The 23,864-nt window shown below is 41.0% G+C and overlaps 1 protein-coding gene and 1 long non-coding RNA gene across 8 annotated transcripts in view; one reads left to right on the forward strand and one right to left on the reverse strand.

Moving 5' to 3' along the window:
* The window catches only part of LOC138736470 (uncharacterized), a 35,698-nt gene extending 27,323 nt beyond the window's left edge, over nucleotides 1-8,375 (forward strand). The window contains exon 2 of the long non-coding RNA XR_011340299.1: nucleotides 7,583-8,375. This is a non-coding gene — a long non-coding RNA (uncharacterized lncRNA). The remainder of the gene's footprint in view (nucleotides 1-7,582) is intronic.
* LOC138736468 (collagen alpha-1(XXI) chain-like) overlaps nucleotides 1-23,864 on the reverse strand; it is a 330,315-nt gene that overhangs the window by 255,686 nt on the left and 50,765 nt on the right. For all 7 annotated transcript variants that reach the window (XR_011340296.1, XR_011340298.1, XR_011340295.1 and 4 more), the window contains exons 4-7: nucleotides 7,768-7,933; nucleotides 7,422-7,647; nucleotides 2,511-2,684; nucleotides 2,081-2,158 (exon numbers count right to left, since the gene is read on the reverse strand). Coding sequence is in view for 1 of the 7 variants with exons in the window: in XM_069886041.1 (XP_069742142.1) it covers nucleotides 2,081-2,158; nucleotides 2,511-2,684; nucleotides 7,422-7,647; nucleotides 7,768-7,933 (644 nt within the window). In the remaining 6 variants the exon portion in view is untranslated. The remainder of the gene's footprint in view (nucleotides 1-2,080; nucleotides 2,159-2,510; nucleotides 2,685-7,421; nucleotides 7,648-7,767; nucleotides 7,934-23,864) is intronic.

Raw genomic sequence — 23,864 nt, forward strand, 5'->3', positions numbered from 1 at the left:
GACAGCTCTTACTCTTAAATGGTCTTTTCCACGATTTCTCAGTATCTCTGATTAAAGATGAAAAAGTTAAATAATTTAAAATGTTAAACATATTATTAACAAATTGAAAGCAACATTCAACTGACATAAATTAAAGACATTAAAATTGAGATAAAGTAAGAAAAACAGTTTCTGTGCAGGTTTGAAAATCTGAAACACATTCAACTCAATGGCATTTCTTTTTCTAACCCCCACCCAGCCATCTCTTCTCTTCAATGTTTTGCTATTTGTTTCTTGCACTGTCTTGGCTTGTTCTTCCTTTCAAACAATTGTTGCAATTCTAGTTGCCATATTACAGGAAGAATGTAGAGACTTTTGGAAAGGGTACTCAAGTAATTTACAAGGATGTTGCCTGGATTAAAGGGTATGAGCTATGAGGAGAGGTCGACAAATTGGGTTGTCTTCTCTGTAGCATCGAAGGTTGAGGAAAGACCTGGCATGTTTATAAAATGAAGAGAGGCACAGATAGACAGTGAAAATCTTTATCCCAGGGTAAAAATGTTACATGTTTAAAGTGAGGGGAAAATTTTAAAGGTGATGTGAGTGTACTTTTTTTTTAAACATAAAAAGCAGTAAGTGCCTGGAATGGGCTGCCAGAAGTACATGTGGTAGCAGATATGTTGTAACATTCAAGAGATTTCTTGAAATTTACACAAATGTGCAGGGGATAGAGGGATATGTATCTGTGCAAGCAGTAGAGTTTCAGTTTAAATTAGGCATCATGTTCAGGGCCCAAGGGCCTCTACATGTACTATAATATTCTATATTCTAAACATCTGTTCCTTTATGTGTAACTAATTTTACTTATATCTCCTTGCCTAGTTTCACTCTTTATTTCTTATGATCTGCTTATTTATGGATCCTTATACATTCCATTAAAAACCGAGCATATATTTACGACTACACCCATTTTACTTTATTTTTAGATTATAAATATCTATCTTATGTATTTTCTCTAATCCAATAGCAAAAATGTTATCCATGCAAGTTATTAACCTAAAATAATATAATTCATGTTATTTAAAAAATGCATTTAAACATCTTTGATATGCTTCTTCTGCCTTAATGGCCTTTCATAATTAACTGCACAAAAGGTCAATTAAAAGAATATCTAGACTAATTAAATTAAATAAATAGTGCTTCATAATAGTATTATGAAGAACAAATATTCCTGGTGAGTTTAAAAGTAGTGAAATAAAAGAGTCACCATACAAGCCTCTTTATCAAATAAATAAACCTCATTCTCAATTTGCTAAATGAAAACAAAAATCATCTTTCTCCATTATCAATATATCTTGAATGATTTCATGGGATTGCAAGGTTTTTAAACATCTAATCTATAAAAATTGATCTCAACATGTTGCTAATTATAGAAAAGATTGACATTCTCCCACATTTATCAAAGCTTTGAATCATAATCATTGTTTTGAAACAAAATTTTATTCATTGCTATATATGTGTTATGCTTAATACCAGCTGTTAGGTCATATTGCTCAAAGCAGTGGTTCTCAACCTTTTTCTTACAACTCACATACCGCTTTAAGTAATCCCTATGCCATTGGTGCTCTGTGATTAGTAAGGGATTGCGTAAGGTGGTTTGTAGATGGGAAAGGAAGGTTGAGAATCATTGCTCTAGACCCAATTGTTACTGAAATATTTTGCTTGAGAAAAATTGTCATTGGTCCATTTCCTTTGGAGTTATGAAACTGTGCACATAATGAGTCAATTAGGTACGATTAAAACAGTGGTTTTCAAATTTTTTCTTTCCACCCACATACCACCTTAAGCAATCCCTTACTAATCACAGAGCACCTTTGGCATACGGAGTACTTAAAGTGGTATGCGAGTGGAAAGAAAAAGGTTGAGAACCACTGGTCTAAAGTGAGCCAGATGTGTGATGTTTTAATTATATATTTTTAGTATATTTATTATGCATTAATGTAATCACTAATAGGTGAGAGAACAATGTGATAGGACAATAACAAGTTTTGCAATGCATTATAACTGTACCAAACAAATTACTATACATGGAGATACTTACAACACCTGGAATTTCACAAGCATTTTCTTGCTGATTCTGTTCTGGGTCACAGTAAATCCTTAATTTTTGAACATCAAACTGCAATCAATAGTACCATGTTAATCAAAAGAAGTAATTATTTGCTTAACAAAATATAGTAATATTTTATTGTGGATTCAGTTATAAATACTTTCCAATTTTTCAAATTTAATATTATCTACATTATAAAGTAATAATAAATCAAGTGTTTCAATTGACAAATATAATCACAACCAAAATATTTTCATTTATCTTTAATTCACTATATTTGTAGCAGAGAAGTTGTAGCAAAGAAATACGAGTTGCTGATGCCATCACATAATATTCAAGGGGGTTTGAAAAAAAAATTAGGATTTTTAAAAAATAATTTTTGCTTCATGAGTGATATTAATTGAGAAAAAGTCTAACTTACTGGTACAGTTGCTTCTTTCCCAAAGTACTTTCCAATCTGTGTTTTTCCACTGATGAAAATACCAAGAACAGGTTCTAGTTGTCTTGTCTCAATTAATTTATCATCTAAATATAATGTAGCATCTCTCTCTGTTACTAAGACTCGCAAAAGGTGCCATTTTTCATCAAACAATGCCTAGAGTAAAATAAGTAATAAGATAAATTTACAATTAATTTAATTTTTGATCGGGCATTTTTATTTTCTTCATTCCTAACATCAGCAAGCAGTCTACATTGAACATGTCCATTATTAATTTATTTATATGCAATTGCAAATTATTTTTTTCCAAGGAATGTTAAAAATAATTTAATTGGTAGTCAATTACGTTGAAAATAAGTGAAAAACAAAGGATTTCCCTGAATTGTGGATGACATGAGAATTCACAGTATACACCTGTACTAATAAATTCCTAAGATGGAGTACTGGCATGATGAAGTCTGTCATGTATGTACTCTGACAATAAATCTGAAATTGGTCCAAAATTTTGAACATGTTTTGTGCATTTGATGTTAATAAAATAATTTTAGAGATTAATCTTTTTCTTCCCTTTTATCTATTTATTTATTAAATTCAGCCAGCTCTCCTAAGGAAAGCCATAAAGAAAAAAAAATTAAAGAAAAATTAAACATACATATCAAGATCTAATCAACGTAAATTAAAATGTAAATATTCTGAATATAACAACCACTTATTAATAAAAAAACTGTAACTATCACGCAAAACATATGTAATTTTTTCCATTATTAAACAATATTTAATCTCGTTATGCTATCTATTAATATCATTCATATTTGTATCTTTCCATGTACTAGCAATACATTTTTTCACTACAGATAAAGCTAACTATACAAAAGCAAATTGAAATTTATCTAATCCCAAACCTTTCAGAGGTTGCAAACTGCCCAGTAAAAATACTGTCGGATTTAAAGGTATTTTAATCTTATTCTTTCTTTTTTCTTCTTTGGCTTGGCTTCGCGGACGAAGATTTATGGAGGGGGTAAAAAGTCCACGTCAGCTGCAGGCTCGTTTGTGGCTGACAAGTCCGATGCGGGACAGGCAGACACGAATGCAGCGGTTGCAAGGGAAAATTGGTTGGTTGGGGTTGGGTGTTGGGTTTTTCCTCCTTTGCCTTTTGTCAGTGAGGTGGGCTCTGCGGTCTTCTTCAAAGGAGGTTGCTTCCCGCCAAACTGTGAGGCGCCAAGATGCACGGTTTGAGGCATTATCAGCCCACTGGCGGTGGTCAATGTGGCAGGCACCAAGAGATTTCTTTAGGCAGTCCTTGTACCTTTTCTTTGGTGCACCTCTGTCACGGTGGCCAGTGGAGAGCTCGCCATATAATACGATCTTGGGAAGGCGATGGTCCTCCATTCTGGAGACGTGACCCATCCAGCGCAGCTGGATCTTCAGCAGCGTGGACTCGATGCTGTCGACCTCTGCCATCTCGAGTACTTCGACGTTAGGGGTGTAAGCGCTCCAATGGATGTTGAGGATGGAGCGGAGACAACGCTGGTGGAAGCGTTCTAGGAGCCGTAGCCGTAGGTAGAACGCTTTAATCTTATACAGGTATTCTAAAAACAATTGAATTTTCTTCCAAAAAGATTATATATATATACATGCATGAAAAAAAGTTCCAACAGAATTGCCACATCTAAAACACAAATCTGATTAATGAAAACCATACTTTTTTAATTTTTCAGGTGTTAAGTATAATTGACGTAGAAAATTATAAGTAATCATTGCATAATGGGCATTTATCAATCTAGTTACACTATCATGACAGATATCTAACCAATCATCCACGGAAAAAATAAAACCAATATCCGCTTCCCATTTACTTTTAGATTTATCCCAACCCTTTTTATCCATACCATCCTGTAAAATTTGATACATAGATGAAATATAACCCTTCTCTGGCACCTTCATAAGAAAAGTCTCAAATTTAGTCATTTCAGGTAAAATCATATCTCTACCAAACGTATATAAAAAGCAACATCAATTTTCATTTTCTTAATATACGCCAAGACACGCTTACGCTTGATCGGACTGTTTAAACCTCGAACATTAAAAGTAGCAATCTTTGACGTATCTACTAATATTACTAAATACCAATAATATCTTTATATGAAAACTCAAATCAACGTATATAGGCCCTCCAATAGGAGAAAAAAGTCACAATTAAAAGCTAACTAAAATGAAAATTTAAAAAAATAAAGAAAAAAAAATCCCCACCCCAAAAAAACTACCAAAAGGTAGTAATCCTTTTAGAGATTAATCTGTTGTTCTATTGTAACTTTGGTGTTATGAGTTACAAATCTTAGAAATTAAAACACACAACCTTTTTAAAGACATTTGTGGTTACTGTGCTTTAATGGCATGTTTCAATTGCAACATTACACCCAGACACACTACTTGCAACAATGAATCACAGCGATAGATGGATATCATACATGCATGTCAGAGAAATATGTAGAGTATGCACCCATGACAATGATCCTCAAGCAACTTTGATTTGAGGCTGCTGGCCAAATTGGAAACTTCTTTGCACTCAATATGCTGTTTAAACAACCCATAGGAAATGAATTCTGAACTGCAGGAAGAAAGATGCACACAGGTATACTTAAATGGATCCTTAACTACTTGCAGAGCGGTTCAAGAAACTAAATCAGAAGAAAGCTTCTGCTCTCTGGGACTGATAGTAAAGCTGCAAGGAAATTTGTGTTTCAGAATGTAGGCTTCTATTTTTTTGGTCAAGCCCTCCATTGCAACCAAGTTCAAGAGGAAAATGACTAAAAGCAACTTCATCTTGCTAATGGAGTCAAGAGGAATATGATGAGAAGACCTCAACTGTGGGTTGAAGGATCTATCTCTTAAAGAGACTTGCAGGAATAATACAAAATGCTGAGTTTTTTTTAAATTGTGAAAAGCAGGGAAATGTTCAAACAAATTTGATCAGGAAAATTAATCTTCTGGTACAGCAGGTAAGTAGAAAGGCAAATATTGGTATTTACTATGAGGGACTGAATACTTGAGTAAAGATGTCTTGCTCCTAATATATAAATGAGCTCCCACCTGAAAAATTGCATACAATTTTAGACTTCAGGGCTTTAGCTACGATTCCAACTGACTTCTTATAGTTATTGCAGAGACATAGCTTCAGGACAACATAGATTGATGATCTTCACCAATTACAGAACTACCAGACTTCTTGTGGAAACAAAGCCCAATCTTCACACCAAGAAGACCTCACATTATGTCATGATGCACAACTTCTGTGCTAAATGGTATTGAAAATACCAGTCCTGGTGAAATGAGGAGCTCAGAATGGCACTCCAGAGGATATACCATGTGTATTTAAAAGTAAATGCCAATTTAGTGAAGTGGAAACTCAGAATTATCAGCAAAATGAGTGGAAAGCACACATGCAGCAGTCACATTAAGGAACTCCACAAACAATGGATCTGCAGTTCTGCCACACACAGTCTTGAACAATGGAAGGGGGAGACTTTCCAAAAACTGACCCTGATCTCATATCGGTAGAAAAGCTTAACTCTGCATCATTCATAGCTATCTGACAAGGAAGTATTCATCAAGTCCATCGATCTACAGAACCCTCCAATTTTGCAGGGCCAGATTACCGGCAAGCCTAAGATCATGATCCACCCATACCAAGTCTATTGTAGGACTTTTAGAAACAAGCACTGTTAGCCAAGCATTTCAGGAGCACCTCAGGTGGCATGGGAGGCTGATACAGAAGATAAAAAAATATGCCGTATCCATGGTGAATTGATAGTTAGGATTCAGATTTGGCTTGATTTGGTGAAATTTAATATAAGAAGTTTGATGCATTAGGTTTCAGCAGAAAGAATAATATGGATTAAATGGCACAGATCAAAAGGATGAGCAATTACTGAAAGAAAGGCAAGACTGACAGCTCATTGTTCCAAGGTACAGATGAAACTGGTGAGATGGAATTGTCAGTAAGGGAAGTAAGATCTTTAAATTTAAATATCCCCTTTAGCACTGTTATCACATGCACCTTCATCAAAAAGTCAACCCCTCCCCGCCCCCCCCCCCCCCCCCCCACTTTTACTGGTATATTAATCTCGCCTGTTTCATCTGCACACTGGAACATTGAGCTGTTAGTCTTGCCTTTCTTGAACGATATTCTTGAGAGGATGTCCAATGAAGCTATTTGGGGAGAACTTAGAAACAAGAAAGAAATTATTTCTTTCATGGGCTGCATTAAAGGTCCCACAAAAGACAATGGGAATTGGAGAGGTTGATGTGGAGGGAAATTGCAGATAACAATGAGAATACAAGAGTGGTATTACCAGAAGATGTTAACTTCCCTAATACTGAATGGGATACCCACAGTAAAAAGGAGTTGGACAGGGTGGAATTTGTTCTGTGTGTCCAGGAAAGCTTCCTCAGTCAATAGATTGAGGGCCCTAGTAGAGAGGGTGCAACACTGATTTGTTCCATGCTATATGATTGAGTCACATATAGGTAGAAAATTATGACATATTTCAATATTTTTTTATGACAGTGGGTAGTTTCATAGTTACTATATTTGAGAATAGGTATTTGAAATTCCAGACTTAATAATTTCAATATAAGTTCTCCAGACAACATAATGTGGTTCAATCTCTTATCACTGGACCACAGTCTTAGAATTCTGCTGTTTGTCAGTGAATTAACCACTTAGCATTTAAACTAGCTGTTCATGGATTTCCACATGCAAATAGTATTTGTTTATTTTCTGGAATTGATAACCTATAATATAAAATTCTTATAAAAGAGAGATGGCAATAAAGTAAATGATAATTCCATGCATCAATACAAATGGTTCATAACTAATAAAATATGTTCTACCTTTATAGGTGCAGAAGTGAAGGTCACAGATTGCGTATCATTTATTATTTGCGTTGTATGGAAAATTACTGTATTATCTTCACCATTCAGTGTGACAGCTGTTTGAATTGTGCCATCTAAAGCTAAGATTCTCCATAAATCCCATTTTTCTTTTGTTGCAGGTCTCTTAAATCGTAACGTAGATACAAAGACATAGGAAGGAGGAAGACCATCAGGAAAAATATCCCTGTAATCAAAATCCATGCTTTTTTAAATTAGAAAATTCTCCATGAAAATTTTAGGCCAAGTAATTTGAATAGATAAAAAGAGAATTATTTCCTGATAAGTAGATTCTGAAAATGAATACCTTGTTCTTTCTGTTAAATCACTCTGGGCCATAACCCTGTAAGCTTTTTTGCCACGATAGGAGCCTTGAATTATGCTGGTTTTTTTCCCAATATCTAATCCAACAAGAATATCAAATCCTTTTTCATCCCGTGATGCCACAGGTATTTTTGTAGGGCAGACAGTTTCTGAAAAGAACAGAAATTTTACTGATGAAGTTTGCAAATATAACAAAAAATGGACATATAGGATAGTGTCTATAGAGTGTGGAATGATAATTTTACATTAAAATGCAGTTATAATATATGTTAGGTTAAGAAGTTAATCAGAAAATTTAAATGTTAAATGTAGACATACAGCACAGAAACAGGTCCTTCCGGCCCACGAGCCCCTACTGCCAAAATACCCCAAATAACCTACAGCCTCTGTGTGCTTTGAAGGATGGAAGGAAACAGGAGTGTTTGGAGGAAATCCAGGAAGACAAGGAGAGAACATACAAACTTCTTAAAGACAGCGCTGGATTTGAACTTGGGTCGCCGGCACTAGAATAGCGTTGTGCTAACTGCCATGCGAACTGTGCCACCCATATGCTAACTGTGACAAATTAAATCTAAAAATGTTTAATGTAAACCAAGTGAAAGTTCAAGAGTTGTCAATGGTTAGACACCATTCCTAACACAACACTGTACTCCAGACATGACATAAGAATATATGAAAATTTGGAACAACGTAAAAATCAAATTATAGTTTTTGTCATATGTACCAAGATCCAGTGATTGGAGATTGTTTTGCAAGATGAACACTAAATATCTAATACAGAATGCAAAAAAAAACTTCCCTCCCTTCCATGGACTTCATCTACATCTCCCACTGCCTAGCAGAGGCAGCCAACATATTGTGATCATCACATTATGTGTTGGTTCACTTGTACAACCAAGAAGCCATTTAGGAACTCTCATCTAGAAATAACACGAAGGTGTAATTGTCCTCATTTCAATCTTCTATCCATCCTAAGGTTGACCAAAATCTCAAATGTACTTTATGCAGATTGCTAATGCCTTTTATGCTGTAACATTATGCTGTAAAGTTTGCCATTGCCTACTTGGATGCTGCATCCTCAAAAGTGAATGAGATCCATTAATCAGGAGCTTCAGTACACCAACTCACCGAAAATGGTGTTACGAGGTTTATTAATAGAGACTATTTGTCTTCCAAGTTACTTGCTGGATTTATATATTATCTTTGTGTAATGGTTGTGCTAGGATATTCAAGTTTTTCAAATTGTATTAATTGATCATTGTTGAGAAAATATTTTGCTTTCCTCTTCTCGCTGGTAAAGTGCCTAATTTCATATTTCAATCTCTCTGCTATTTTCTGTGCACTTATTTAATCTGTATACATCTTCTTGCTATTTCTTTTATTGTCACCATACTTTCCAGCATTCTCCAGAATTGTCTTGTCTGTAAACATGGCATATTACATTTTTCTCTTTAACTTAAATTATTATTAGATACTGCATTTAAGTGAAATGCAAGTACTAATTTTTGATTACAAAATGATTTACAAAAGTGAGCATCAATTTCTTTTCTATTTTACATCCTTTAAACAATTCTCATAGTAAACCAAAACTCGTGAGCCCCATCAACTGCTTTCTGAAAATCTAAGGGATATCAATCAACTAGCTTTCCTTTAACTATCCTGCTAGTTCTACACACAATTGACTTATAAATCTGTGGTGCACTGAGGTAGTAGCAAACAAGCACAAAACTCAAAGACTACAACAGACTTCATTCAGGTAAAAGTCTGAACTCCAGTTCATGCTTCGGTGGCTCCTGTGTGACCAGCTCAGGTTTATATTCAGGTCAGCTGATTGACAGCCGGCCAGGTGGAGCCAGCCCCTAGGTGGTGTTCCTGCAAGTACAGAAATCGCCCCCTGCAGTAGCCTGATGGTCGTATCACCACATTCACCCCCTTCTTGAAATTGTCCTGAGTTGGGGGAGGGGGTGTAAAATGGTGCCGGTGATATTTACAAGTTTATATTTACAGGTTTAGACAGTCCAGCGGCCGTTGGAGTTTCTGTGACTGTCGCAGGGTTGGTTCCTGCTTAAAGGTCGGCGAGGATGTGGTTGCTGCCTGAGGGCTGGCTGGGTCCGGCATGGTCGTGACAGGCGCCAGTGTGGGCAGTGTGGTGTTTATTTGCATGTCTATCCACTGGGTAGGTGTGGATCAGCAGCAGTGGGGTTCGCTGGAGGGGCGGAAGAAGTGGTTCGGCCCCCGGATGGGCCAAGGGGAAGTTGGGTTGGGTAGTTGTGATGCTGGGTGGGGGGTGCCCCTGCTGGTGCCAGATCCCTGGTCAAGACGGTGTCCTCACGGCCACTGGGGTACCTGATTTAAGCGTAGTTGTGGTTGGAATGGAGGAGGAGCACCTGCTCGACCAGCATGTGTTTGCGTAGGAGCACTGGTCCCGGAGATGTGAGCCAAGCTGGGAGTGAGATTCCAGTCGCCAATTTCCTGGGGAATGAGGGGCTTGATTTGTAGCCATGCACAAGAGCGACCTAATGGCATGAAATGCCTCGGGGAGAGCTTCTTAGCAGTAGTTGATGGACCAGCCTTTGGACCTCAGGGTCAGGAGGACTGCCTTCCAGATCACCCCGTTTTCATGCTCCACCTGCCTATTGCCTCTCACGTTGTAACTAGTCTTGGGAATAGTATCAATGCCTTGTGCTACTAGGTGCTGGCGCAGCTCCTCACTCATGAAGCCAAACCCCTGATCACTATAGATGAATGCCGGGTATCAGAACATAGTGAAAATCTGCATCAGAGCCCTAATAACGATGGCTATGGAGGTGTCCGAGCAAGGGAAAATGGGGGCGCTCATTTATGACTGTGAGAAAGTAGACATTCTTGTTCATGGAAGGCAGGAGGCCCTTGAAGTCGATGCTAAGCCATTCAAAGGGCCGAGTGGCCTTGACAACATGGGCCTGTGGTGGGTGGAAGAAGCATGGTTTGCACTCCGCACAGACTCTGCAAGACTTGGTCATGGTCCAACTTCTTGTATGGTGAAGGGGAGGTTCTGGGACTTGATGAAATGATACAGATGTGTGATTCCTGGGTGACAAAGGGAGTCGTGTAGCACCTGCAGTTGGTTGGCCTACACTGTGGTGCAGGTCCAAGACAGGGCATCAGCGGAGTCATTGAACTTCCCAGCCTGTACTGGATGTCATAGCTGAAGGTGGCCAGCTCAACTCTCCAGCGCAAGATCTTATCGTTTCTGATCTTGCCTTTATGTGTGGTACTGAACATGAATGCCACTACAAGCTGGTTGGTGAGGAGGATGAACCTCCTGCCTGCCAGGTATTGGCGCCAGTGGCAGAATGCTTCCACGATCACCTGGGCCTCCTTTTCAATGGCGGAGTGTCCAAGTTCAGAACCGTGGAGGGTCCTGGAGCAAAAGGCCACGGGTTTCCCCTTTTGGTTGAGGGTGGCTGCGAGAGCAACATCAGAAGCATCGTACTCCACCTAGAATGGGGTGGCCTCGTCCACGGCATCGGTGATGTCCTGCCTGATGTGAGGAAAAGCTGCCTGCGCCTCAGGAGTGAGAGGAAAGGTAGTGGCCTTGGCCAGAGGGTGGACCTTGTCCAAGAAAAGGGGGAACCACTAATAGGAAAAGAGCCCAAGGCACCTGCGGAGGGCCTTGAGTGCGTGTGGGGAGGGGCAGCTCCATTACTGGTCACATGTGTTCTGGATCAGGACCGATGAAACCATCATGTTCCAAGATGTACCCCGAGGATGGCGAAATGAGTGGTGCTGAACACGCACTTCCCTTTGTTGTACGTGAGGTTCAGCTCCTCGGCAGTCTGGAGAAATCTCTCCAGGTTGTCATCATGGTTCTGCTGGTCGTGGCCGCAGATGGTGACATTGTCCAAGCATGGGAAGGTCGCTCTTAGGTTGTGCTGGTCTACCATGCGGTCCATCTCCTACTGGAAGACAGAAACTCCATTAGTGATCCCAAACGGAACTCAGTGGAACTGGTAGAGGCGCCCGTCTGCCTCGAAGGCTGTATAGGGCTTATCCTGTGTATGGTGTTAGCTGGTGGTAGGCCGACTTTAGGTCAATTGTCGAGAAGACCTTATAGCGGGCTATCTTGTTGACCATGTTGGCTCTCCTGGGTAGGGGGTAGGCATCCAGCTGTGTGTACTGGTTTATGGTCCGGCTGTAATTCGTAACCATTCTCAGTTTGCTGCCCCATTTGACCACCAGGACTTGGGCTCTCCAGGGACTGGTGCTGGCCTCTATGATACCTTCCGCCAGAAGCCGCCTCATTTCTGCTTTAATGAAGGCTAGTCAGCCACGCAATAGTGCCTGCTTTTGGCAGCTATGGGCCTGCAATCTTGCATAAGGTAGTTGAAGAGGACAAGGGGGGTTTATCCGCAGCCTGCAGAGGTCACAGTTGGACTGGGGGCAGTTGCAGGGCTGTGTGCTGTGGAGTGCGAATGGGGGGTGTGGTCCACCGAAAGCGAAGGTAATGTTTTGGAGGTGGCACTGGAAGTCCAGCCAAGAGCCTGAACCTGTGGTATGTTTCCCCCTCCACCACTGTCAGATCCACTGAGCAGCACCCAAGGGCTGTGATGGAGTGGTCTTGGGCTGCGAAGGTTATAGCAAAGTTTGTGGGGTAGATTTTGAGCTTTAGTGTCTGGGCCACATTCAGGTGTATGAACCTCTCAGTACTACCGCTATCGAGCACGCATTTTTTTACCTTCCCGTTGACAGTAATGTCCATCATTGAGCACCCAAGTCCGTGGGGAATATCCTTTTTTAAGATGGTAGATGCTAGGGCCATTTTGGCATCCAAGTTGCTGTTCCTGATGGATGAGGCGAATAGCAGCCAGTTGTTTCTTTTCCAGGCGTGGGGTGCATTGGATGGGAAATTTCGTATGCGCCCATGTTGAGCACGTCATCCCATCGATGTGCCTTTGGGGCCCGACTGGCCCAAGATGGCAGTGCCCAGTGGGCACACGTGGCGTCAGCGTGGTTGGGCATCCCACCATCTGTGGAGCAGGCGGTGACGCCATCCGTACTGGTAGAAGTGCCATTGGCAGTACTGATGAAAGCCACCCGGGGGAAGATGGCTGCGCCCAGGGCAAGCACACTGCAGCAGTACCAGTCGGTGGCTGGGCTGGAAGTGACATTGGCAGTAAGGGCAGAAGTGGTGGGGTGAGTGATGGCATCGCACAGTCCTCGCATGTGGCAATGTTCGGGGGGGGGGGGGGGGGTTCCCAGCTGATCGTGGAGGGCCGCAGTGTCCCCAATGGATCTGGAAAGGCACACCTTAGCATAGTGGCCTTTCTTCCCACATTGGGAGCAGTACGAGCTCCTCACCAGACAGCCTTTGTGGAATTGCCTAATTGGCCTACATTGGGAGCCACAGTACTTACAGGAGCACAAGGTGCTGGCATCAGCGATAGTCCCCTCCCTTTGGCTATGGTAGTCATCTGCATTGGCCAGTCTGGGTGTTGGGGGAGTCGGAAGTCAAAAACTTCGACATGAAGAGCTGCAGCCTCCAGGGAGCAGACCACCTCCATAATCCTAGTAAGTAAGGCGATGTTCTCTTCCAGCAGTTTCTGCCAGGCGTTTGTGCACAGCATCACACACAAACATCGCAAATCAATCACTCCACTTCCCCTTTGGTCACCCCAGTCTCGGCCAGGCATGGGCGGGCTAACTTCCGTAGAGCTCCCAGATAGGCATCTGCCGTCTCACCTGGCTGCTGAGACCTGATGCTGAGCAGGTACTTGGTGTAGACCACGTTTTACCATGCTCTCCAGGACGGCCATCACTGGTTCATAGTCAGTGCAGTCCTTGATGGCCTGGAAGGTTCAGTGGCCCAGCTTGGTGCGGAGCACCACGAGTCGCTTTTGGTTCGTTATGATCACCTCTGACTGTGTTAGGATTATCGCCTCAATTGTGTGCCTTCAGATCTCGAAGCGTGCTTGGACTTCTGGGTGTTGAGGGTCGATCTCCAGGCTCCCGACTGACAGGAACTTCTCCATGGTTGTTCTTTAAATTTTACCCGAATAAACTATGGTGCACTGAGGTAGCAGCAAGCAAACACAAAGCTCAAAGACTGTACTACAGGCTTCATTCAAGTAAAAGTCTGAACACCAGTTCATGCTTTGGTGGCTCCTGTGTGGCTGGCTCAGGAGGGGCTGTCTCAGGTCGGCTGATTGACAGCCGGCCAGTTGGAGTCAGCCTCTTAGGGGGTCTATTCAGGTCGGTTGATTGACAGCCGACCAGGTGGAGTCAGCCCCTAGGTGGTATTCCTGCAGGTACAGAAATCGCCCCCTTTAGTAGGCTGGTGGTTGTATCACCACAAAATTGATTTCTTAAACATAAATTCTTTAAAATTCTTACTAACAGTATTGGAATTTTATACATGCCTAGTACCTACAATGGCAAAAATATTTTCAAGTTAAGTTAGTGTACAGCAGATGGTGGCATTCCCATGCTTTTGCTGCCTCTGTCCTTCTTGCTGTTAGAAGCATGGGATTGGAAGGTGTTGTCTAAAGATAACAAGCAGAGTCAGGGGAGTCACGTGATGGAGTAGTGGCCGGTATGGGAATACCAGCCCTCTCTAGAAAAGAAGAAATAAAGTGAAGAAAATACAAAGTTCAAGAAATACAAAACATAACAAATAAAAGATGAAGTTGTAGAGAAAAGAAAGAAAATGGCACCCACGAAGGAAAAAGTAAAAACAACAGGAAAGAAAGAAGAAGAAAAGATGCCAGAAGAGAAAGGAGAAGGCCTTACCTGCATGAAGAAACAGGGAGCCGTCGTGGAGAAGAGAGCCTGTTCTCCGACGTTGGTGACGACCCCACAGTGTCGTGACCCCCTGACCGCTGGACTGCAAAAATGGCTCTCTGAGCCAAACATAAGTGCGCACTGTGCTTACTAAGGAGAAGGAGAACACCGACGGGAGGGGGGCTCAGCCGAGGAGCGGGCAAACACAACGCGACCAGCTGAGGGATGCCTGACACCAGGGCTCTCAGCTGGAAGAAGAGGAAAGCGGCAGGAGAGGGAGTGAAAGGAAAGAAGAGCAGCAGCAGGAGGCTCAGATAAGCAGCTCAGAAGAAGAGGACCAACAGCAAGAAGCCAAGCAAGAAGAAGCCCAGCAAAGTGAGACAAGCAACTTATCAGGAAAGTCAGAAGAGACACAGATACAAGGAAGAGAAGAAGAAGAAACAAACACAGGTACAGACACAGAAGAAGAGGAAGAAGACCAAGATCTTCACAGAGAAATAGAAGGTAAAACAGATGGACAGAATATAGATAAAAGTTTTTTTTCAAGAACAAATGAGAACATTAAAAGAATGGTTGTCATTAGAATTTAGTGAAATTAAAAGAAAAATGAAAAGTACAGAAGATAAAGTGAATAGATTAGAGCTGGTCATGACAGAAATGGGGAAAAGAGTAGAAAATGTGGAAGAACGAGAAATGGCTGTAGAAATGGAAGTGAATGACTTAAGAAGAAAATTTGAAGAAAGTGATAAAAAAGTTAAAGAGACACAAGAGTTGTTAGCTCAGAAAATTGATATGTTAGAAAATTATAGTAGGCGAAACAACATAAAAATAGTGGGTCTCAAGGAAGATGAAGAAGGAGCTGATATGAAGGAATTTATAAAAGAATGTATCCCAAAGGTCCTGGGAATGAGAGAAATACAGGAAGGAATGGAAATAGAAAGGGCACACAGAACACTAGCTCTGAAACCACAGACACATCAAAAACCAAGATCCCTTTTAGTTAAATTTTTGAGATTTACAACAAGAGAAAATATACTGGAGAGGCCAAAGAATAAAATTAGAGAAGACAATAAACCATTGGAATACAAGGGTCAAAAAATATTTTTTACCCAGACACAAGTTTTGAACTTTTAAAGAAGAAGGAGTTTAATACAGCAAAATCGATCCTATGGAAAAAAAAGTTATAAATTTATGTTAAGACATCCAGCTGTGCTTAAAATATTTATCCCTGGGGAGCAAAACAGACTGTTCTCGGATCTGGAGGAAGCATGAGAATTTGCAGAACGCCTGCAGGACAGAAGGAGAGATGAAGAGATGTAACAAGAATGAAGAATGGTGATAAAATATATGTAAAGATGTAAAAATAATGTATATGTAAAAACTGAAGAAGAGAAAGAGAAGGGAAGAAAGGAAGTAAGGGGAAAAAAAGAGGGTGAACTTTGTTATATGTGTAAAGAAAAAAGTCTTTCTGGGGGGGGTTGGGTGGGAGAGAATAACCGTCACTGCAAAATCAGTTGACACTTGCGACCGGGTTCACAATCCAAATGGAGAGGAGAGTTGTGGTTGCCCGGCAAGGGATAAGAGGCAACTCAGAGAGGGTGGGGGGGGGGGGAAAATTTGGAGCTAAGGGAATATTGGATGTGGGAGTTGTTGAAGTATTTTATGTTTTAAATGTGTTGTCATACCTTGAGTTTAAAAAGGGAAAACAGAGAAGAAAATGGATGGTGAGGAAGTGAAAATGAGCATATGAGATGGCCATATTGAATTATCTAACTATAAATATTAATGGAATACATAACCAAATTAAAAATGGTCTTTTCTATTTAAACACTGGAAAAATTTGCTATAGGCATGTAGTGAACTGAGATTCACTGGTGATGGGTTGTGCAGATGGTTGGTTCCTCCCCCAGGCTCCACCCCATCTACCCATATATAACCCATATATAATCCAAAGCCCTCCTGAAGACTCTTGTAACATCTTATCCTTTGTTATAAGCTAATAAAAACGTGTGTTCTCCCTCCAGTTTTGAGAGCTTTTATTTACGTTACAATTTTATTAGCTTATTAAGAAAGAAGATGGACACGCTGCTCAAGCCAAGTATGCTCCTGATCAACCCTCTGTGCCCTGATTCTGCCAAGGAGTTTGCTTACTGGCTGGACTGCCTCCAGACCCACCTGAACGCGACCAGGGACATTTTCAACACTGATAAACTCAAGAGTTCGGCCTTTGTTTCCAGGGTAGGGACTAAAGGGTAATGCAGTCATTCAGGACTGTGCATCCTATGATGCTGCTGCCATTGAGACTTTGAAGGCTTGGTACCTGAAGTTGCAAAATGGGGTCCTAGCAAGGCATTGACTCGCTCTACATCGGCAGCGGCCTGGAGATACCATTGATGACTATCTGCTTCACCTGTGGACTCTTGCCAAGAAGTGCTGGCATGAAACAGCTACCAGCTGTGTTCGTGATGAAGAGCAGATTCAGGACACCCTAGATGTAGGGGTCCACTTGAGATACGTGAGGCAATGACTATGTAGAGCTCGTCGAAAGAACCAAAGACTTGTTGATCCAAACCAAGGCTTTTATTAGCAAAAGACAGGAGCTCTTCACAGGTGGCTGACCAGTCCGGAATGATCCAACCTGGCTAGGGACACAACCCTTTAAGGCCCAGACAGTAGGAGTGGCTAAGCTCTCAGCCAATCGCTGTAAGCACAGTCTAGATACCCTATATACATTGGTGATAGATCTGTACTATCACACTTGGCCAGCCACATTGATCTGGCCAGGTCCTTTGAACAAGCCTAGCTTGAGACCGATGAGCTCGAGGACAATGACAATGCTCTCCCCTACAAACCTTTCCCAGGATCAGCAGCCCCCACTGCCCCTGCCTTAATGGCAGCCACCTCCCATGCTAAAGAGCAATCCTGTGCTAGGGAATGCTTCTTCTGCGGTAGAAGCCAGCATCCTTGTCCTCAATGCTCAGCTAAGGACTGTCTGCTCCAGCTGCGGTAAGAGAGGTCACTGGGTGAGAGTCTGTTGTGTGAAGGGAACGCCTGGGAAATCCACAGCCTGCACAGCTCCCTACTCCAACACCAGCCCCAAGCCATCACCCTCAGCCCCAAACTTCCCAGAGCCTACCTGCTGCGCTATTCGCTGAAGAAGGATAGCAGTGGGAAAACAGAACAAAAAGCCTCAGTGGTCATCTTGCCACGATTTGAATTTAACGCCATCATCGTCAGAGGAAGAAGGGTGGCCATCTTGCCATGCCACGAGGTTGACCCCATCTTGCCTGCCAGTGCATCAGGATGGAGGGGGCTGCTCGAGCGAGGAGAACTACGGAGTCTCCAGGTTCCTAGCATTGTGGCTGAACCAAGACAGACCACATCAACTCTATAGTGACTGTCAAGGTAAACGGACACCCAACTAGATGCTTAATAATTGACACTGGCTCTACGGAAAGTTTCATAGACTCTCAGACTGTTCGGGAATACAAACTTAAATGGTATCCTTTCAATTACCGTATATTTCTAGTGTTTCATTCACACTCAACTTGTATCCAAGAACATTGTACTCTACATTTGTCTTTTGGTGGGGGGGGGGGTTGATTTTGTAAACTTCAATTGTATGTGCTTAACAATTTGTGTGCTCTGGTACTGTTGGATCTTGACTTCTTGTATCACTTTGAAAGCATGACCTTGGAGTATTCTGGTCTCCTCCCTCCCATAACGGCTTGGAACAGAGTGCCATTAAAATTGGAACCCACATACAGCTTCTCCAAACTTAATATTGACCCCCCCCCCCCCCAACCCTCTTCCCAAACCTGTCTCCAGATTGCAAGCCGAATGCTACAAAGAGCTGGTGGTACAATGCTGCTGATCTGGAGTTCATCAAATCAGAGACTCAACACTTGCTCAATGAGAAAATAATTGAACCTAGCGCAAGTGGTGATAGTAAAAGGGGAAAATAAGTCCAGGCTAGTAATTGACTATAGCCAAACAATTAATTGTTTCACATTCCTGGACACATACCCCCTTCCTCAAATTTCAGACGCGGTGAATGATATTGTGTCTATTCTACAATCGACCTGAAGGCTGCTGATCACCAGATGTCAATCTATTCTGAGGACCGTCCCTATACTGCTTTTGAGACAAATGCCTTTTATCAATTCCAGAGGGTCTCTTTTGGTATTTTGACAGAGGCATATGGACAGGATGATGGACGAGCATAGGTGGAAGGCTACCTTGATAATGTCACCATCTGTGGCTATACCTTGGAGGATCATAATGCCAACCTTCAGAGCTTTCTCCACATGGCAAAAGCCCTGAACCTCACTTATAACTCCAGAAAGTGTGTGTTCAGGACTAAACAACTGGCTATCCTGGGCTACGTGGTGGAGAATGGTATTATTGGCCCCAACCCCGAAAGGATGCTCCTCCTGTTAGAGCTCTCTATTCTAAGGACCAGGAAAGCTTTGAGGAGATGCCTGGGATTTTTCTCATATTATGCCCAGTGAGTCCCTCAATTCGCCAATAAAGTTCGCCCCCTTTTAAAATCCACTACCTTTCCCCTCTCAGCTGAAGCCCAAATGGCTTTTATCTATGTCCGAAGCCACATTGCGAATGCTATCATACACGTGGTGGATAAGAATGAACCTTTCCAAGTGGAAAGTGATAATTCGGATGTGGCTCTGGCCGCTACCCTTAACCAGGTTGGCAGGCCGGTGGCATTTTTCTCCTGGACTCTGCAAGGCCATAAGCTCTGGAATCCCTCTGTGAAGAAAGAGGTTCAAGCCATTGTGGAAGCCATCAGGCACTGGAGGCCCTATCTTGCTGCTAGGAAAATTGTACTCCTCACTGACCAGCACTCTATTGCATTTATGTTCAATAACGTCCAGGGGGCCAAATTAAAAAAAATGACAAAATTACTAGCTGTAGGATCAAACCCTCCACCAACAATTATGACATCACCTATTGGCCAAGTACCCTTAATGAGCCTCCAGAGGAAGCTATGCCTCTGCACACACTGGCCAACTACATAATGAGCTCTGCCATCCAGGGGTTACCCAGTTGGCTCACCAAAGCAGTGTACGGAGATTCATTGATGGGTTGTGCTGATGGCAGGCTCCTCCCCCATCTACCCATATATAACCCAGGTTTCCGCCTAAACCCAGAGCCCTACTGAAGACCTTTGTAAGACCCTGCACTTTGTTATAAGCTAATAAAAGCGCGTGTTCTCCCTCCAGTCGTGAGAGCTTTTATTCACGCTACAAGGCAGAAAATTTATAAAATGGATAAAAACTTTTTATCATAAAGTACAAGCCAAAATTATAACTAATAATCAGATATAGTAGACAAGGGTATTCTCTGTCCCGAGCGCTTTTTATCCTAGTGATTGAACCACTGGTGGAGATTATAAAGAGAGATCTGGATATTAAGGGCTTCAAAGTTGGAAAGGAAGAACATAAAATTAGTTTATTTGCTGATGATGTGCTATTATATATGTCTGACCCATCTGAGTCCTTGATAAAATTGCAAACAAAATTAGAAAAATATGGGAGAGTATCAGGTTATAAAATAAATATGGACAAGTGAGATAATGCCATTGACGAATTTTGATTTTGAAAGACGTCAAAAAGGTAGTAGATTTAAATGGAAGACAGATAGAATCAAATATTTAAGAATAATGACATATAATAATTTACAGAACTTACATAAATTCAATTATACTTCTCTTTTAGAAAAAGAGAAAGATTTACAGAAATGGAACGATTTGCCATTTAGTGGGAAGGGTAAATTGTATTTCAATGAATGTGATGCCAAGATTACAGTATCTTTTTCAATCATTGCCAATTGCACTACCTAAAAAATTCTTTACATTATTACATAATTATTCAAGGCAATTCCTGTGGAATAACAAAGTGCCAAGAATTTCATTGGAAAAGATAACATAGGATTATAAACTGAGATGACTTAGGCTTCCGGAATTAAAGAAGTATTATTATCATGCTTCTTTGAAGAAGACAGCCCCCCTTCTTGGATCCAAATGGGATTGTATTCAATAAAAGAGGGGGTAGTGAAGGGCTTTATTTATGTGGAATGTTAAATTAATAACAAAAAAACCAGATAACCTTATATTAGTACATATGAATAGAATATGGCAAGAAATAAATGAGTGTATTGGGAAAAAAAAGCAGGGCTATCACTAAGACACCATTATGTAAAAATGTGTTGCTGTCCATGAATATGGACAATAAAATTTTGAGTTCCTGGTATGGCAAAGGAATAAGATATATTAATGATTGTTATGTGGATGGATCTCTAATGTGTTTTGAACAATTAAGAAATAAATATGGAGTAGCTATTGGGACTTTTGTTTGTTTTCTCCAGTTAAGATCGTTCCTAAGAGAAAGACAGGAGCAAAATTTGGCTCCACCTGAAAATAGTGAAATGGAATGAATAATGTGGCTGGGGAACACACCAAAATTTATAACTAAGATGTATTATGCTCTCCAGAATGAAAGTGCAAAACCATATTTGCAGAGATCTAGAGAGAGATTTAGGTGTTGCAATAATGCAAAGATGTTGGTCTGGTTGATATTTGGATAGCACGACATCAGTTATAAATGCAAGATATGGATTACTTCAATTTAATTTTCTATACCAATTATATCTTACACCACAGAAATGTCACAAATCAAAATATGAAATTATGGAGATGTGTTTTATAGATGTGGGACAGAAATAGGACTGTTTTTACATGCTACATGGTTGCGTCTGAAGGTGAGATCTTTTTGGCAGAAAATATGAACAAGGATAACAGTGATGGCCTTTGCAGGCAACCCAGAGCTTTATCTTTTGGGAAACTTTATTGAAATAAGCAATAATTAACTAAATTCCAAATTTCATTTGTTAAAATAGTCTTAGCAGTGGCTAAGAAATATAGTACAATTACTTGTAAATTTTACTCGTCTACATATAGCACGATGGACTGCTGACATGAATAGTTGCATACCTATAGAAAAAAATTACATATAACAAAGAACAAATATGACATATTTATTAAGATATGGTAGCCATATTTTGGAATCATATAGGGGCACAATTATAACTATAAATGCAATAATAAAAAGGCTAATAATAGATGTTACTATAGTATAAATACAAGTGACTTCCCTATATAGAATTTTTTATGGTTAATATAATTGTGAGCCTTGACAGTGTGTGGATTTATATTACGAAAATGAGAAAAGGGGGTGGGGAGGGTTTGTCTTGTCTTGTTTGTTTCTTTTTGTATCACACACACACACGTATACATATACACTTTGATATTGGAGAGTTTATTATGTATATTTATGGAAAAAAATAAAAATAAAATATATATTTTTTTAAAAAAACAACAGAAGGGAAATCATATTAACCAGAACTGCAGTGAGCTGAAGAGACACGTGGCAATCATACTATGATTTCTGAAATGTTGGACAGCATATTTTTATTATATTTTTATTTCCAGAAGGCATTTGATAAAAGTTCAGCAGATAAAAAGTTCTTATGCAAGTTGGTTCGGCATTCCAAGAGAGGACACAGTCATAAGTTATTACATAGATAGCGAGAAAAGAGAGATACAACAAATGCAAACACACTGTGTGTTTGAAAACGACTGTTTTAATCATACCTAAATGGCTTGTTATGTGTATGGTTTCATAACTCCAAAGAAGATGGGCCAATGACAATTTTTCTCAAGCAAAATATTTCAGTAACAATTGAGTCTAGAGCAATGGTTCTCAACCTTCCGTTCCCACTCAAATACCCTTGTTAATCACAGAGCATCGATGCCATAGGGATTACTTAAAGTGGAATGTGAGTTTAGGGGGGCAGTTTGAAAACCACTGTATTAAATTAATAGGTCATTGCCAAGCATTCTGTCTGGTTTTACTCTTTTCTCTATTTAAATGTAATTGCCACTTCAGAGAACATTTTAAAGTCAAACACTTGATTATATAGAGCAACATAAAGGACAGATTGGGCAAAGTAGCAAATATTATTCCCTGAAGGACGTTTCCCCATTGATATTTGCCCTTGTCCAGTTTATTCTCTAGAATCGTCCTTCATTGCCACTTTCCTCGTTGAACCAGAAATACACAGTGCTACTCAAGAATGTTCCCCTGAACAAAAACTCTGTCTCCCTTCAACTCCCCACCTCCTTCTCTTCCTTATCCCATCAGAGCTCAGCCCTCTTCCCCATCACTTTCAGGTTCTTTCTCTTCTACCTTCCCACCTGTTTCCACCTAATTTCTCTTACCCATCTTCTTCCCCTTTTCTTCCACCTTTCCCCACAACCAAGTTTTTTTTATTCAGACACCTGCCTGAGTTTTGGCACCCCTGAAACTGGGCTCAGTCCTGAAAGGTTGATTGCCTTTTACTTTCCGTGGATGCTGTGTGACCTGCCTGTTTCCCTCCAGCATTTTGTGTACTACACTAGACCCCAGCACCTGCAGATTTTCTTGGTTATCTCTACTTGATGAGAGTAGTCTTTATCAGAGAGCATTCTCATGTTGCACTGAGAGCCAATCTATCCAAACTCACTTATACACAAGTTTTCTAAACTAAACCTGATGGGGGCATGGCAAGATGGCATAGAGGGAAGACATGTGGTTCCACCTTCCCCCAGTTAGACTTCTAAATACCCAACTTTAAAACTTGTAAAAGTGGTTAAAAATAGTATCTACAGATTTTGGAATAGTGAAGGATTGAAATGGCTGCAAACGTGAAAAAAATCAAAAGCTCAATTGCAAAAGAAACTACCTTACAAAAGTGTTGAAGAATTGAGGCCTTATCAATTTGAAGCCATGGAGTCGTCGACTGAGCCCCCAAGCTTCAGAGTACTCCTGCTCAGTTAAGTATTATGCTGGCCCCGATCGCACATTCACAAGATGGCGCCGGTTCAGCGACGAGCTCAGCTGGTTCTGACTTGCACACCCATGAGTCCAGACACGCGGGCGGATCGACCGAGCGAGGACAAACCCACGAGCCCGCAACATTGCCTGGTGGTCCGGGGGGGGCACAGTGTAGCATTGGAAGACGCAGTTGCACGGTTGGTGGTTCTGCCGGGCATGTGCGGTGCCTTGTGGGTCCGTGAATTATTGGATAAGATGTGGGCTGTGGGGGAGCCCGAGCGATTGCGGCCTGATGAGGTTGGCACGCTGTCGTCGGGTATCCAAACTCGCAGCCGCCCCAGAAGAGGACCTACTGCATTTGAGGAGGAAGAGAGCCCAACTTTATTGGAATTTACACAGGAAGAAATGGGGACTGACATCAGAGAAAGTA

This window comes from Narcine bancroftii, chromosome 6 (genome assembly GCF_036971445.1).
Source record: "Narcine bancroftii isolate sNarBan1 chromosome 6, sNarBan1.hap1, whole genome shotgun sequence".
In the NCBI taxonomy this organism is placed as follows: Eukaryota; Metazoa; Chordata; class Chondrichthyes; order Torpediniformes; family Narcinidae; genus Narcine; species Narcine bancroftii.